Here is a 15098-nt window from a genome sequence, read left to right as displayed (position 1 = left end):
CAATGCTAATTTACACGTCGGAATCACTAATCTCCTTTAATCCACACTAGTCATCCACGTTCCCACAATACGCTCCGTGATGTAATCCAACCAATCGGATGTGCTGTTTTGACCACGTGACACCGGTACACAGTCGTCGCTCTCTTCTTGTTCTTGTCTTTGCGCCGCGATCACAGGTTTGACGGGCGCTCGCCGAGACACCTAAATTCCGCAAGGACCCCTGTTCGCAGCCAGCGCGAGGAAGTTCTTGTTCTCTGAGGTAAATGTGAAAATGCTGGTTTTTATTTTAATATTTTCATAAATGTGCGCGCCGCAGTTTTATTTCTTTGGTAGGGGATGAGTGACGCGTGTGTAAAGCTGGGCCGTGTTTGGCTGCAGCGTGCAGGCTAAATGTATTTGATCATTTTAAATTGATCAGCAGCTTTTTATTTGATCAAATTCCAGCAAAATGACCAAGAGGAAGAAAAGGCAGGACGACTTCCAGAAAGTCAAGCTCAAAGTGGGCAAGAAGAAGCCCAGACCGGACAACGCGACCAGCGTCAGCTTCAGGTCCAAATCCATCCACCTGTCCGAGCAGCTGAGGCGGGACGAGTCCGGGCCCACCACCCACCGCCAGCTCGGAATCAAGGTGACCGGGAAACGAGCCTTTAGAAAAATTCTGTTTAGATATCAACTCGGAACATTTAAAACCAAGAACATTTTTTTTCAAAAACGAACATGCAACGTTAGGCTAAAAATGGTCATTTGTCTCTCATTTGGTGACATTTTGGGCCAGCGGTAATCAGAAGGTAGCCGGGTACCACTGGGGTGCCACTGAGTTAAGCACCGTCCCCACACGCTTCTCCCCGGGCGCCGTTCGTTAGTGTCGTGTCGTCGTCCGCGAACGATTCGTTCAGAAGAACGAATCACTTGCTCAAGTGATTCGTTCGCTTCTCCGTTCATTTGAGCTGTCAGTCGCAGGGAGGGAGGGAGGGAGGTTATTTAAACTCCCCTGAGTCGTTTTCCTCTGACATATCAACGTAAAACGTCGGACTGGCAGTGATGCCACGAGACAGGCCAATAAGCAGGAGCGACGGAGGGGGAGAAGGGGTTCAAGATGTAAGATAGTCATTTGTCACATGCATAGTTATAGCATGTGGTTTGACTGTGCATGGTTAAAGTAACAATTATAAAAATGAATAAGACACAGTCATCACTGGTTACTGGCTATGGATTCTGCTGAAGCGCATTGTGCATAGATTGTGCAATGACCAGTGCAGCTGTAGCAGACTGCAGGGCCGTGCTTAAATGAGCAGTGAACGTTCAGATGGTCGGAGTGTGAGGTGTGGTGGCGTGTCCAAACGTACCTCGGAGAGAACTGAATTGCCTCCGCAACATTTCTCGTACAGTAGCGCACAGCAGGTAATGGGTAGTGTATAAAACCCGCAGATGGAGAGAATGCATCCGTGTGAACCCTTCACTGAATGTACCGTGGGGTACACGCTGTACTTATAGGCACCTTTCCGTCACACAATCAACCACTGGGGCAGTGGTGGCCTTGTGGTTAAGGAAGTGGCCCCGTAATCAGAAGGTTGCCGGTTCAAATCCCGATCCGCCGAGGTGCCACTGAGGTGCCACTGAGCAAAGCACCGTCCCCACACACTGCTCCCCGGGCGCCTGTCATGGCCGCCCACTGCTCATTCAGGGTGATGGGTTAAATGCAGAGGACAAATTTCACTGTGCACTGTGTGCTGTGCTGCTGTGTATCACATGTGACAATCACTTCACTTCACAATACGGCGTACAGCAAAACCACAATAAGAGACTAGATTCATAGGCATAATAAAACCAGATTAAAAGGCATATACAAGTATACTACAAATGACTCAGAGAAGGTCCACTTAAACAGATGACTTCTCAGTGAGGATTTAAATGGTGAGAGGCTGGGTGCCCCATAGAGGTAAGGAGGGCCGAAGGGACATTCAAATGGACTGAAGAGGATGAGCTGAGGGCACGAGAGGGAGTTACAACCTGGAGAAAGTCAGCCAGACCTTTAATGGCCTTAACCGCTAACAGAATCGTTTTGAATTCAACCCGAGATTTAACCGGGAGCCGCTGCGGTTGCTGAAACACGTGAGATATATGATGGATAGGAGTTCTAGTAATGATGCGGGTGGCTGAATTCTGACCCAGTAGAAGCTTATAGACAGTTTTGAGGTAGGCCATAAATCCCAACGGAAGGTGACAAGACGATAGATAAGCAGTATGGTGGGTGAGGGAAGGATTGAGGAGATTGATATTACGAAGATGACAGTATGCAGACCAGGGTAATGTTATTGATATCGAGGATGACACCCAGACTCTTAACCTGCTGAGAGGGGGAGACGGAACAGTTGTCAATCTCAATTGAAATACTGTCAGTTTTGGATAATGTTGATTTTTTTTTTTTTTTTTTTTTTTTTGTACCAATAAGTAGGATTTCACTTTTATATTTTCACTGTTTAATTCAAGGAAATTTGAGTAACAGAATGCAAATGAGTACAGATAAGATGGTAGAGAATGAAAGTGAAGTGATTGTCATTGTGAAACACTGCAGCACAGCTGCACGGTGTAACAAAAAAAACGTGTCCTCCATGAGAGGCGCCCGGGGAGCAGTGTGTGGGGACGGTACTTTGCTCACCTTGGGATTTGAACCATCAACCTTGTGATTACAGGTCCGTTTCTTTACCAGCTAGGCCACAGTGACTTTTTGTGTTCCCTTGATTAGACCATAGTTAAACCAGAGTAGTAGTTTAGTGTGAATTATACAGTCCCTGTTATGGATCAGTTAAATAGCGTACTATAGTACAACACTCAGTCCAGGAAGTGAGTCAGGCTCCTCCGGCCATGAATGAATCAGTGATTTGGTGAACAAATCTTTTTAGTGGGGCAGTGGTGACAATGACACTAGTGAACTGATTAAAAATTCAGTACATCTTAAAGAACTGCCGTGCCCATCACTACCTGCCCACTGTTCCCTCAGGGGAGGACTCATTTCACTGGGTGCTGTGTTGTGATGACACGTGACAACTAATCACTTTCACGTTGTGAACACAGGGTTCCTAAGGTCATTAAAAACCTGGATTTGAAAAAAAAAAAAAGGCTGGTTAAAATCTGGTTGGCACATGAATGTTTAACATTTACATTTTAAGGCATTTGGCAGACGCCGGTATCCAGAGCGACTTCCAACGTGCTTCCATGTCACCATGGATGAAGTGATCAGTTCTGGTTCACTAGGACCCCCAACTATGAATACAACCTTTTTATTCACTCTGTTCTAGTTTCTATACAGAAGTCAGACAAGAAGAAGGTTACAAGTTCATCTAAATATTCTCTAAAGAGGAAGGTCTTGAGCTGCCGTTTGAAAGTGCTCAGTGACTGAGCTGTTCTGACCTCCAGGGGAAATTGAACAAAGTTCATAGTTCCCGTGAGACTTTTCATAGGCTGTACGTAGTGAACCACGTCACGTGGTGCTGCGTGCGTTGCTTCCGTGTTCCAGCGCCTCCACAGCCGCGTGTCTCCTTTTAAAAGTCGTGTAAATTTCAGCTGGTTATCTATGCCGGGATCTGGTTGGTCCATTTTACTCGGGCTCGGGCTGCGCGAACTTGGAGGAAGCAACACTGTCATTTAAGTTCAGCTTTTCAGGGTCATCAAAAATTCGCCTTAGAGTAGTTGTAAAGTCATGGAAATTCTTTTGCAAAAATGTGTAAGAGCCCTGCGAACAACAAAGAACATCAGTTATGATGCTGACCATTGCCGTGTTGCAGCAACGTTCTGTGTGTGTTTGGGTACCAGAGGCTGAAACTGTCAGGTATCTGGCAACGCTGCAAGTCGTTCCTGTGTCCACATTTAGGAACCTTTTCCGTGTTTAAAAAGTTCTTTTATATAGTTCGTTTATTATAACCGGCCGTACTGAAAAGTTCTGAAAAGACTGAAAAGTTCACCAAATATATATATAATTATAGGCATATTTGAACAAAATATAACAATTATTTCAGATCACCCACAATTAAAAGGTCCCCTATCATGAAAATGTACATTTTACATTTATGGCATTTATCAGACGTCCTTATCCAGAGCGACTTACAGTAGTGATGGACAGTTCTCCTGGAGACACTCCCTGGGACACAATGGTAGGAAGTGGGGTTCGAACCAGAGTCTTCTGGTTCATAGGCGGGTGTGTTACCCACTAGGCTACTACCACCCTACAGACCTGAGCCTGTCTATGGTCCTGCAGAGGCTACAAATGGCGATTTAGCTAAGAGAGCTGTAGCTCAGACGGTCGGATCTGTAATTTGTCCCCTTATGTCGCCAATAAGCCCAGTATAAAAGCAAAAAAATGTTTCATAATGGGGGACATTTAAACATGTTTGGTGCTTCTGCTCTGCCAGGATCTCCTGTCTCAGCTGCACCACTACAACGCCACGGTGAAGCAGGGGGCGCTGTTCGGCCTGCGGGAGCTGCTGGCGTCTCACACGCCGCTGGTCCACCAGCACCTGTCCACCATCCTGAGCGAGGTGGCGGCGGCCTTCACCGACAAAGACGGCGTCGTGCGCCGGGCGGCGCTGCGGCTGCTGCGCTTTGTGGCACAGTGCGTCCCCGGCGAGCACGTGGCGCCGTTTTTCCCGCTGCTGAGCGCCCACCTCACCTGCGCCATGACCCACATCTCCTCCGGCATCCAGGCCGACGCCCTGCTGGTCCTCGACGTCCTGCTCGAGCACTACCCCGCCCTCCTGGCCCACAGACACGCCCACCTGCTCACAAACTTCCTGGAGCTCATCTCCCAACAGAAGCTGGGGGGCGGAGCTAAAGCGCAGGCAAAACCAGGGGCGGGGAAGACGTGGGCGCTGTCGATCACACCAGAGCGGCGGACCACGGCGCAGCAGTGGAGACTGACGGTCCTGCTCAGGTGGGTGTGTGTGTGTGTGTGTGTGTTTGTATGAGAGAACTTGTGTGCGTGTGTGTGTTCATGTATGTAATGTGTGTGTGTGTGTGTGTGTGTGTGTGTGTGTGTGTGTGTGTGTTTCTCCCCTAGGTTGAGCCGCTTTCTCGAGGCTGTGGTGGAGGAGCGAGCGGGTGAAGGGGGCGTGGTCTCCGCTGATAAAGTGACAGCAGATAAATGCCTGGTGACGCCGTTAGAGCTGAACTGGGAGGAGCAGCCGTTCGGCAAGGGCGGAGTCCAGGTGTTTGAGAATTCTGGCGCCAAGCCGACGCCCCACTCCACCTACCGGCTTCGGTAAGATGCTCTGCCGCTGTAGGGCCACCCTGGGTACGTGGGTGACCTGTTTGGATATGTAAGCCAATGAAAACAGCTTTGTCCAACGGTTATTTTCTGAAACGGGTTCCAGAGTTTCTATTTTCCGCCGTGTGTGTGTGTGTGTGTGTGTGAGACCACTGACGTATCAGTGTCACGTGGCACCGGCTGAAGACTCGTCGCGCAGTCGTAGAGCCGACATCTACACCGACTCAACTTGACCCAGCGCGGCTATGTAGTCGTTTGCGATTCCGCTAAAATAAAAACTGCGAATTGCGCTCAACGCACCGCACTTGCCGCGAGGCTCAGCGCAAAAAAACAGGCATGAGCCTTTTCATGACGGCCGAATTACAACAAAAATGAACAGTCTTCCTTCCACCATTTGAGAGGATCTTTCTATTTCGACATTCCTGGCTCTACAACCAGTAGTTACAGGGACAGTTGGGGTTAAGTGTCTTGCTCAGGGACACAATGGTAATAAGTGGGGTTTGAACCTGGGTCTTCTGGTTCATAGGCGAGTGTGTCACACACTAGGCTACTACTTAGCTTCCTTACTCTCCATTTCGATGTTGTAAATAGCTTTTTTTTTTTTTTTTTTTTTTTTTTTTTATAGATTTAGATTTTATAGTTTTTTTTTATCTAGGCTGAAATATTCCCAGACTTTAGAGCATTCAGAGCAAATTACATTCGGTCTGAAAACAACTTCACTCCAACAGTTATCGATTATCGAATTTTTATCATTTTTCTACACATGATTGCCTGAGCATGGGTTGTGTTGGTGGGTGTGTGTTTTACTTAATCATTTTAGTAATTGAACAGCCATGGAAATTCCTTTGAAAAAAGTTTGTCCTGTATATAATTAATGAAACTTTTTCTGTTATTGTAAAAATAAAGTATTTTTTTAGGAACAAAAAATACTTTAACCCATCGCTCTTGGTGAGCATTGGGCACCATGACAGGCGCCCCGGGGAGCAGTGTGTGGGGACTGTGCTTTGCTCCGTGGCACCTTGGGATTTGAACTGGCAACCTTCTCATTACGGGGCCGTTTACTTACCCGCTAGGCCGCCACTGCCCGTTGTTTTCGTAGGTCAAACGTTGGACATTGTCGTTGTCCTCCTGAACCATGGTATTTGTCGACCTGTTGGCTGCTGCAGGCCGGACCTGGAGCCCGGGGCTGGAGTCGACTCTGTGCTGGGCTCGCTGGAGGCGGTGCGGGGCTTCGCCGAGACGCTGGTGCCCCTGCTGATGGAGGTGTGGGTGGAGACGGTGGGCGCGGACAGCGGCCATCTGATTTCGGATGACGCCATGGCGCTCATGCAGCAGGTGCTGACAGTTCTACAGCTGCTGAGACGCCTGACGCCGCAGCACCACCTACAGGAGGAGCTGGTAATTAACGCATCAGGGCCTGCGCATATTCCACATCAGGGTCTGTGCAGCTCACATCGCCCCCTGCTGATCCCTCCACTTCCTGTAGGACTCCTGGCTCCGCACCTCCTACCTTAGGGACTTCAGGCAGCATTTCATGAAGAACTTTCCCTACAGCCTCCTGGACACACCCATACAGCGACACAAGAAGAAGGGGGAGGGGAAGAGGTGAGTGTCAGTGCACATGCGCACACACACACATACACACACACACTAAACATACTTTTGTAACAGGACCAGGCAACAGGTGATGGGGGGCTCGGTCGCCTCGGGCAACGCTGACCCGCTGGGGCTGAACGTGACTCTGTGCCAGGTGATGGTGACGCTCAGTGTCAAGGGGCGGGGCCAGCCAGAGGGGCAGGATGCGGACTGGCTTGGGCCAATCAGAAGCTTTGTGCGGGAGACACTGATGGACGGCGGGAGGCTGGGGGGGCGGCAGCTGGCGCCGCTGCTGGAGGTGGTGTGGAGTCTGGTGCTCAACCAGAAGAGCCGCAGTGAGACTTTGGCTTTGGTGGAGACATTTACTTTCGAGTTGTGCGACTTCTGATCATGATCTACATTCTGAGGCGTGTGTGTGCATGTGTATGTAGCTGTTACAGAGGAGCTGCTGCAGGCCGTCCACGCCCAGTACCACCAGAGGAACCTCAGTGTGTCTGTTCGGCTCATGCTCCTGCGCTTCTTCAGCCGACTGTACCTACAGGAGCACCTGAGCAGGTACACACACACACACACACCACAAGGGCTCTAGAGTGCAACCTAATTTCTCAATGGGGGGGGTGGGTGGGTGTGAGTCTCCGTAACTCCCAGTGGTTCACGCAACCTGACACATGTTAGGTCCATGTGTTTACAGCATTTACCAGAGGCCCTTATCCAGAGCGACTTACAATCAGTAGTTACAGGGACACTTCCCCCCCCTTGGAAAACACATTGTGTCTTGCTCAGGGACACGATGGTAGTAAGTGGGATTTGAACTTGGGTCTTCTGGTTCATAGGCGAGAGTGTTACCCACTAGGCTACTACCTCCCTATTTGTGGTGGTGGTGGATGCCGGTCGAAAATTTGGTAAGATTTCTTAGGCGCCGCAGTGCTAAAAGTTAGTCTACAGCCCTACACACACACATATGTGTGTGCTTTTGTTTCATGTGTGTGTGTAGGAGTAAGATCCTGGCTCGCTGGTTGGCTTCGCTGCCGGTGCAGTTGGTGCAGCTCGGCTCTCGGAACCCACAGCTGTCTGCGCAGATCTTGCAGACGCTGCAGTCGGCTGCAGCCTGGAGGAACAAAGACCTTCTGCAAAGTCTTCAAACACAGGCCTGCAGCCTCTATGGTACACACACACACACACACACACAGACACACTTATAATGAACATTGAACTACATGAACATTGGTGTCTGGGACTAATTGTTCCCTGGACGAATCATCATGAGTCATGCAAGACTAGTATTTAAAATGAATGTCAAATGGCAGGAATAAACGCATTGTGGAGGAGGCGGGTGCGGAGATTAATGGTGGGCCTGGCTGTCCTGCAGGGAGTACAGGAGCGGCAACCAGTCGTTGTTTCTCACTCCTGACTGCACAGTCGACTTGATTGGAAATGACCTATTAATTCATTTAAAACATTTTTTTTTTTAAAAAGACCGACCTGGGTCGGTCTCAGCCTGATGGGTGACAATAGGAAAATATATTAAAATATCAAAATAATAAAAAATAAATGTATTTAATATATCAAATAATACAAAATTCAATCAATATTGTACTTTAGAAGAGCATCTGGCCCTCACAGTGTAGGCGGAGAAAAGCTTGGGCCTTGGAGTTGATGAACCGAATGCAGGGAATTCATTTGATGAAAGTGTGTGTGTGTGTGTGTATATATACATATATAATGACACACACACACATAAAATATTTTGTGCTTTAATCCATGTCTAGTGATGGATTATTAATAAAATTAATTCTGATATCATTGTGCCACTGTGGGTGAGGAACTGTGTTTAGAGCCGAAGCCCAGTTTAATGATCCCGCCTCAGAATGCTTTCCAGGCTTCCGGCACTCTTTAAAAGTTTACATTGGAAATTCTTTCTTGCCACAAAATATTCTACTGGCAACGTGAGGTTCCACGTTGTCGTTTCCCCACCCACCTCCAGTTCACTGAACGTTCAGTCTCTTCTTTTCTCCCAGTTTAATGTTCGACACTCTACACCTTGTCATAATACCATGGTGACCAGGCAGTTTTTCTTTTAACTCTGTGTGTGTGTGTGTGTGTGTTTAGTGACTGTGCAGGCCAGAAGGAGCCTCTGTGATTTACTCCCTTTCTTTTTCAGAGAGAGAGAGAGTGTGTGTGTGTGTGTGTGTTTGGGTTGTATTTCTATAGTACAGTTAGCTCTTTGTGTGAGAGCCAGTGACATCAGCAGAGTGCGTCACTGGCTAATAATGTCTATCTATGATCACTTGTTCACACACACACACACGTACCTCTCTCCTTTTACTGGTCACTCTTTCCAGTCATTCTTCTGATGTACACACATCTTGGTGTTTTAAAACGCCACTAGGGGGAGTGCTTTCCCTTTCTTGGTCTGCTGGCTGATTTGTCGTGTGTGTGTGTGTGTGTGTGTGTGTGTGTTCAGACCCAGTGCAGGGCTGCGTGGTGGTGTTGCCGGCGGATTCCCAGCAGCGCCTGGTCCAGATGCTCTACTTCCTGCCTGCGTTTCCTCCCGACCTGCTGGCCTGCCTGAGTCGAATCTGTAACACCGGCCGTGTGTCAGCGAGCCTTGCCGCTACGCTCATCAGAATAATACATCTGAGGTGAACAAACACACACGCGCAAACTTACCTACTCTTTCCTGCCCCGAGTCTGGTGTGTGTGTGTGTGTGTGTGTGTGTGTGTGTGTGTGTGTGTGTGCGTCTGTCTGAGCTTCTGTCGGCTGATGGTACCAAGAGGAGACAGGCTGAGTAGAGTTTGCGCTGGTAATCAAATCAAACAATTTAACCAATCAGCATCACAGGCTCCGGTTGAGAGGTGGGACCATCCTGCCACTTAACTCTTATTGGCCGTGACGGCTGCTGATTAACTTTGATTGGCTGTAATGAGGTGAAACACAATGAGCAGTCAGAAGAGGAGCATGTGTGTGTGTGTCTGTGCAGGAGATGTGATATTACATTCCATATAAAACTTCATTTAATAAGGGAACTATGTGTCCTGATGTGCAACACTCACACACACACACACACACACACACACACACACACACACACTCTCTCCCTTTCTTACATCCTCAGAGTTATAAGAGTTGTGTGTCTGCAGGGTGTGTCAGCCTGTAGGTGGCAGTATTTGACTGTTTTTGTATAAGTTTTTTTGTCTGCATTGGAAGCTACAGTACACTGTTTGTGTGTGTGTGTGTGTGTGTGTGTGTGTTTTGTTTTCAGGTCTTCTCTTAGTGGCTGGCAGTGCAGTTCACAGGAAGTCGCTGTGCGGGACGTGGATTACTTCAGTTTCTTGTTTTCCACACTGATTGGTAAACACACGGCCTCACACACACACACACACACACACACACACACACACGGCCTCACACACACACACACACACACACACACGGCCTCACACACACACACACACACACACACACGGCCTCACACACACACACACACACACACACACACACACCCCCACACACACACACACACCACACACACACACACACACACACCCACACACACACACACACACACACACACACACGGCCTCACACACACACACACACACACACACACGGCCTCACACACACACGGCCTCACACACACACACACACACGGCCTCACACACACACGGCCACACACACACACACGGCCTCACACACACACGGCCACACACACACACACGGCCTCACACACACACGGCCTCACACACACACACACACACGGCCTCACACACACACACCACACACACACACGGCCTCAAACACACACACACACACACACACGGCTCATTCTTAGACGACTGAGTGTCTTGTGATGTTTCTGCTAGGTTTCTGCCAGGACGAGATAACGGAGCTGCAGCAGCGTGAGGACGAGTCCATCGCTCTGCCCTCGTCATTCTCTCCCTTCAGCATCTACTCCACCCCCGAGGAGCAGTTCACACACCACTGGGACGTGGTGGAGGTGAGTGCAGGTCTTCAGCTTCTGGGGATACCATTATGATGGACAAAGCAAATGTGATTGGCAGTGGGTAGGATGTTAACATCTCCAGATCTTGTGGGACCTGGTCCCCTGGTCTGCAGGAGTTGAGGTATATCGCTGCTGGGGCAGGGAAGCGGACCCGTAATCAGAAGGTTGCTGAATCCCTAGGTGCCACTGAGGTCCCCTTAATCGAGGTACCGTCCCCACACACTGCTCCCTGGGCGCCTTTCATGCCTGCCCTCTGCTCACCAAGGTTAATGGTTGATGGAGGTAGTTAAATACAGAGGACACATTTCGTCGTGTCACCTTGTGCTGTGCTGCAGTGTTTTACCATGACAATCAAGGTGATCAAACTGGTGATCCTGGGGAGTGCCAGCAGGGAAGATCTACTGTACATTAGATTGAGGTTGTAGACATGATAGTAGAAAGCTGGTGGAGACAGTGTGAAGCTCTTCTGGAGACCTTGGATCCTGCATTCATGTGGAGGATCTACCTAAACATTGTTCACCCCTCAGTCCTGAGTTCTTTCAGCAGGATACTTCCAAATTCTGCAGACCTCAGTCCAGTCGAGCATCTGTGGGATGTGCTGGAGAAGTATGACCCACAGTCACCTCACAATGTAGAGGATTGATGATAGCTCATGATTTTAAAGTGATTTGTTTTAGTCATTGTGAAACACTGCAGCACAGCACACGGTGCACACAGTGAAATGTGTCCTCTGTATTTAACCATGAGCCTTGGTGAGCAGTGGGCACCATGACAGGCACCCGGGGAGCAGTGTGTGGGCGCTGTGCCTTCATCAAGGGGACCTCAGTGGTGCCTTGACCGTTTAGGACTCGCTAGGCCACCACTGTTATGCAAATGATGAGATCCGCCTGGGTCTCGGTGGTTTGCCGGGCCTGAAGTTTCGGGTTGGTGAGCAGTTCCTGAGTTCTCCCAGGTCCTTCAGCAGATCTGAGGCCAGAACCAGTCATTTGTTTCTGTGTTTCTTGTGACTGAACTACTAAAATAACTTTTGAGCTGTGTGTGTATTGTGTGTGTAAGGGTGTGTAGGGATTTTATTAGTATTCCAGACATCTGGGGTTTTAGTTCCTTCTGGTGTTGGCCTCAGTGTGGCGGGGGGGGGACGTTTTATCGCGTAGCGCCGGTCAAGGTGTGTGTGTAGATCCATGTTTCAGTGAGCGGTAGTTATCAGAGCGCTGGGAGACACACACACACACACACACATTTCAATAAATGCTGGTTATCGGAGAGCGAGGGGACAGACGCTAATGCTAATGTTGGCCAGCGGACATGATCACACGCTGACATTTTACACGCAAATTAAAACCCAACAAAAAGTTGCCCTGAGGCCCACACACACTAACACACACACACACACACACACACACACACACAAACAGTGCTAATTCCGCCATACAATTACGCCTGGACTCTCATCTCCGTGTCCAAGTCAATCAGCATGTCCTGGTGGCGAGACTGGATGGCATCACCATGGTAACGGTGATGTGAGGGGGGGTAGAGTGCCAGCAGGTGAGGCTGATGGAGAATAATGGAGCTTAATGAGAAAAGAGGAGTGAGCTACCTATCTCTCTCATACTTACACGCACACACTCGACCTGAGATGTTTACAGTGAAACACTCCTGCTAATCGCGTTGTACGTATTTTCTGGACATTTAAGATTCTTTTTATTATGGGCTGAGTGTTCCTGGTGACGTGAAGTGGCCCAGACCACAGTTTTATTCCTCTAAATTTACATTTTAGTCCTGAGTCACTTTAGTCTATGCGGGGTCAGTCGTTCTGGAATAATCATCCATCTGGTATCTTCTCTAATCTAGTGACCGTACATACGCACACACACTGGTACAGTCAGGGTTCCAGGTGGAGTTAAGTGTTCTTTGATCGTCTCACCTGTGGACGTCACAGTGGTGAGCGTTAGATTTCAGCCTCCGGCTCAAATGAGCAGAGGGTGTGTGTGTGTGTGTGGGTGTGTGTGTGTGTGTGTGTGTGGGACAGCAGTAATCTGTGCTGTCTGTAATCTGGTTAATCTCACTTTAATTCTGTTATTCTGATTAATGCTGATAATTGGCCGCCCTGAGTGACGTCCTGAGCTGCTTAATCGCATCAGACCTAATGTGGTTAAACCTATTAGATTATACACACACACACACACACACACACACACACACCCACGTTTATTGTTTGTGCTGCTGAATTATTGGAATCGGGAGAGTGATGCCTGTTGTCAACTTCCATTGCATCTGAGCTGTGTGTGTGTGTGTGTGTGTCTTGTCTGTTGAACTGATGCAGTCATGTGTTCGAGCTTGGGGGCCGAGAGGTCAGAGGTCAGCAGCTGATTGGCATCAGTCTGGGCTGGTTTGGGGCGGAGGGGTGTTGGTGGCGGTGGTTCTCAATTCGGCATAATTAATTTTATTTGTTTGGCTGCGGCCAACGTCGCGACGCTGCGGGGCAAGCAAGCGCACACACACACACACACACACACACACAGGATACTGTTACTGCTTAACAACACACCTGAATCAGAGCGAGTCGCCGGCGATCACCGGCCGCTCGGGTGTGTGGGACCTCAGGAGGAAGAACCTGACTGGGCTCCTCCCACCTCTCTCCAAACAGGAAGTGTGTCACTGTCTGGAGACTCTGGGCTCTCGCTCTCAGTGTTTCGATTTGCTTCAGAACGGCGTCTACAAGACTCTGGTGAGTGTGTGTGTGTTGTAGTATCACTGCTAAGTTGGTGTGTGTGGTGTGTGAGTTTTTAAAATGTTGTGTGTTTGTGTAGGTGGGCTTGACCGTTGTTCCTGACAGTGTGTGTGCAGCAGTCCTGAGGTTCGTGTCGCGCCTGCTGGATGTGAACGTCATACCAAACGAGACGCTCCTCAACTTCCTGTCTGACTGTTGCCTGAGCATGCTCAGTCTGTTTCTGCAGCTGGAGCCCGGCACGCACAGGAGGTACGTACCAATACACGCACCCCTTGACTGTCAGGATGTCCTACATTCATACTTTAAATAAAATGTCTTTCTTTATTGAGAGTTCAGATGCAGCACATTCTCCAACATTTTTTTTTTTTTTTTTTAAATGAGTGCTGTTCCAATGTGAAACTGGGTGTCATATCTTATGAGGTCCCGTTATGAAAATGTGACTGTGAGTGAGGTTATTTAACATTAATACGAGCTCCTCTAGCCTGTCTATGGTCCTGCAGTGGCTAGAAATGGCGACAGGTGCAAAGAGCAGTTTGGTGACCTCCCGCTTCTCATGCTTTTTCCGCCCAGAGAATTTCCCGTTGCTCATTTTTACATGTATTTTTATTTTAGTCACGTGAACAACTACTGGGTGCATTTTATTTATTTTTTTTAAGAAAAACTGCGACACTATTTCCTGTGGTTGGTGAATAGTGTTGTTGACGCTCAACCTCTACAGGCCGCTCTCCTCCTCGTCCCGCAGTTAAAGCTACAGACACTGATCCTGGGATATTTAATTGTGGGACTGGACCAAAGTGGCCGAATTTCGGGAAGAGACGTCAGATACCGTATTGGGACCGATATAAAAGCAACAAAACGTTTCATGTCAGGGGACCTTTAACACAGAACTTCACCCGTGGGATCCCTTCTAGTCGTAAAAGCATCTCTGACAGGCAACTAAATCAGTTTATGGCTGTTAAGTACGAACGTTCCCCACGATCCCGAGGGCCCGCGCCTTGCTTGACTCACGCTCTGTGACAGGGAGGCGGTGTGGGGGGCGTGCCTGGCGGCCCTGAGCACCGTGCCCCGGCTGCTGCGACTGGTCCTGCAGGCGCTGCGCGTGGGTGACCTGTGTGAGGAGGAGTTTCCTCAGGTGGCCCAGATCCTGCAGCTCCTGATGCAACACACACACCTGCGCAACCACATGATCGCCAACAACGCGCTGCTGCAGCAGATCATCCAGGAGCTCACGGTAACACACACACACACACACACACACACAGAGATCATAAACACCGCGCTTTAATGCATGTATGTGTGTGTTTCAGCAGTACTCTGTAGAGTCTCGTGACCAGTGGCTGACGGACCTGCTCTACTGTTACAGTACCACAGTATCCAGTCACCGTGGCAACCTCTTCTGAACCATGTCCCCATGTGGAAGCTCCACCTCTTTTCTTTTGTGCTTTTTATATATATATATAAAATAAACCGCTGCTGTGTGGAAGATGTGTAATGAAGATACATTACT

General features: G+C 48.9%; 1 protein-coding gene across 2 annotated transcripts; it reads left to right on the top strand.

Annotated features, from left to right (window-relative positions):
• The first annotated feature begins 42 nt into the window (after positions 1-42).
• On the top strand, positions 43-15074 carry LOC114790030 (testis-expressed protein 10 homolog). Of its 2 annotated transcripts, none has more exons than XM_028979619.1 (16): positions 43-259; positions 445-628; positions 4410-4927; positions 5054-5254; positions 6427-6658; positions 6747-6865; positions 6932-7191; positions 7288-7411; positions 7851-8020; positions 9321-9498; positions 10120-10208; positions 10721-10854; positions 13508-13588; positions 13671-13840; positions 14612-14822; positions 14899-15074. In XM_028979619.1, exons 2-16 carry the CDS (start codon positions 449-451, stop codon positions 14989-14991), a joined length of 2760 nt encoding a protein of 919 aa, XP_028835452.1. In that variant the 5' UTR covers positions 43-259; positions 445-448; the 3' UTR covers positions 14992-15074. The 2 variants fall into 2 exon arrangements, with proteins under 2 accessions (XP_028835452.1, XP_028835454.1); XM_028979621.1 differs by having other exon boundaries at positions 44-259; positions 14902-15074.
• The last annotated feature ends 24 nt before the right edge of the window (positions 15075-15098 follow it).

This window comes from Denticeps clupeoides, chromosome 5 (assembly GCF_900700375.1).
Source record: "Denticeps clupeoides chromosome 5, fDenClu1.1, whole genome shotgun sequence".
NCBI classification, from domain to species: Eukaryota; Metazoa; Chordata; class Actinopteri; order Clupeiformes; family Denticipitidae; genus Denticeps; species Denticeps clupeoides.
This window is presented reverse-complemented; position numbering and strand designations above follow the sequence as displayed.

What these genes read in the sequence shown, in the direction of transcription:
- LOC114790030 (XM_028979619.1), top strand. Translation starts at nt 449, where the DNA reads ATGACCAAGAGGAAGAAAAGGCAGGACGACTTCCAGAAAGTCAAGCTC. An exon ending in CACTCCACCTACCGGCTTCG is followed by an intron (nt 5,255 to 6,426) that starts GTAAGATGCTCT and finishes TGGCTGCTGCAG; the next exon opens with GCCGGACCTGGAGCCCGGGG. An exon ending in CTACAGGAGCACCTGAGCAG is followed by an intron (nt 7,412 to 7,850) that starts GTACACACACAC and finishes GTGTGTGTGTAG; the next exon opens with GAGTAAGATCCTGGCTCGCT.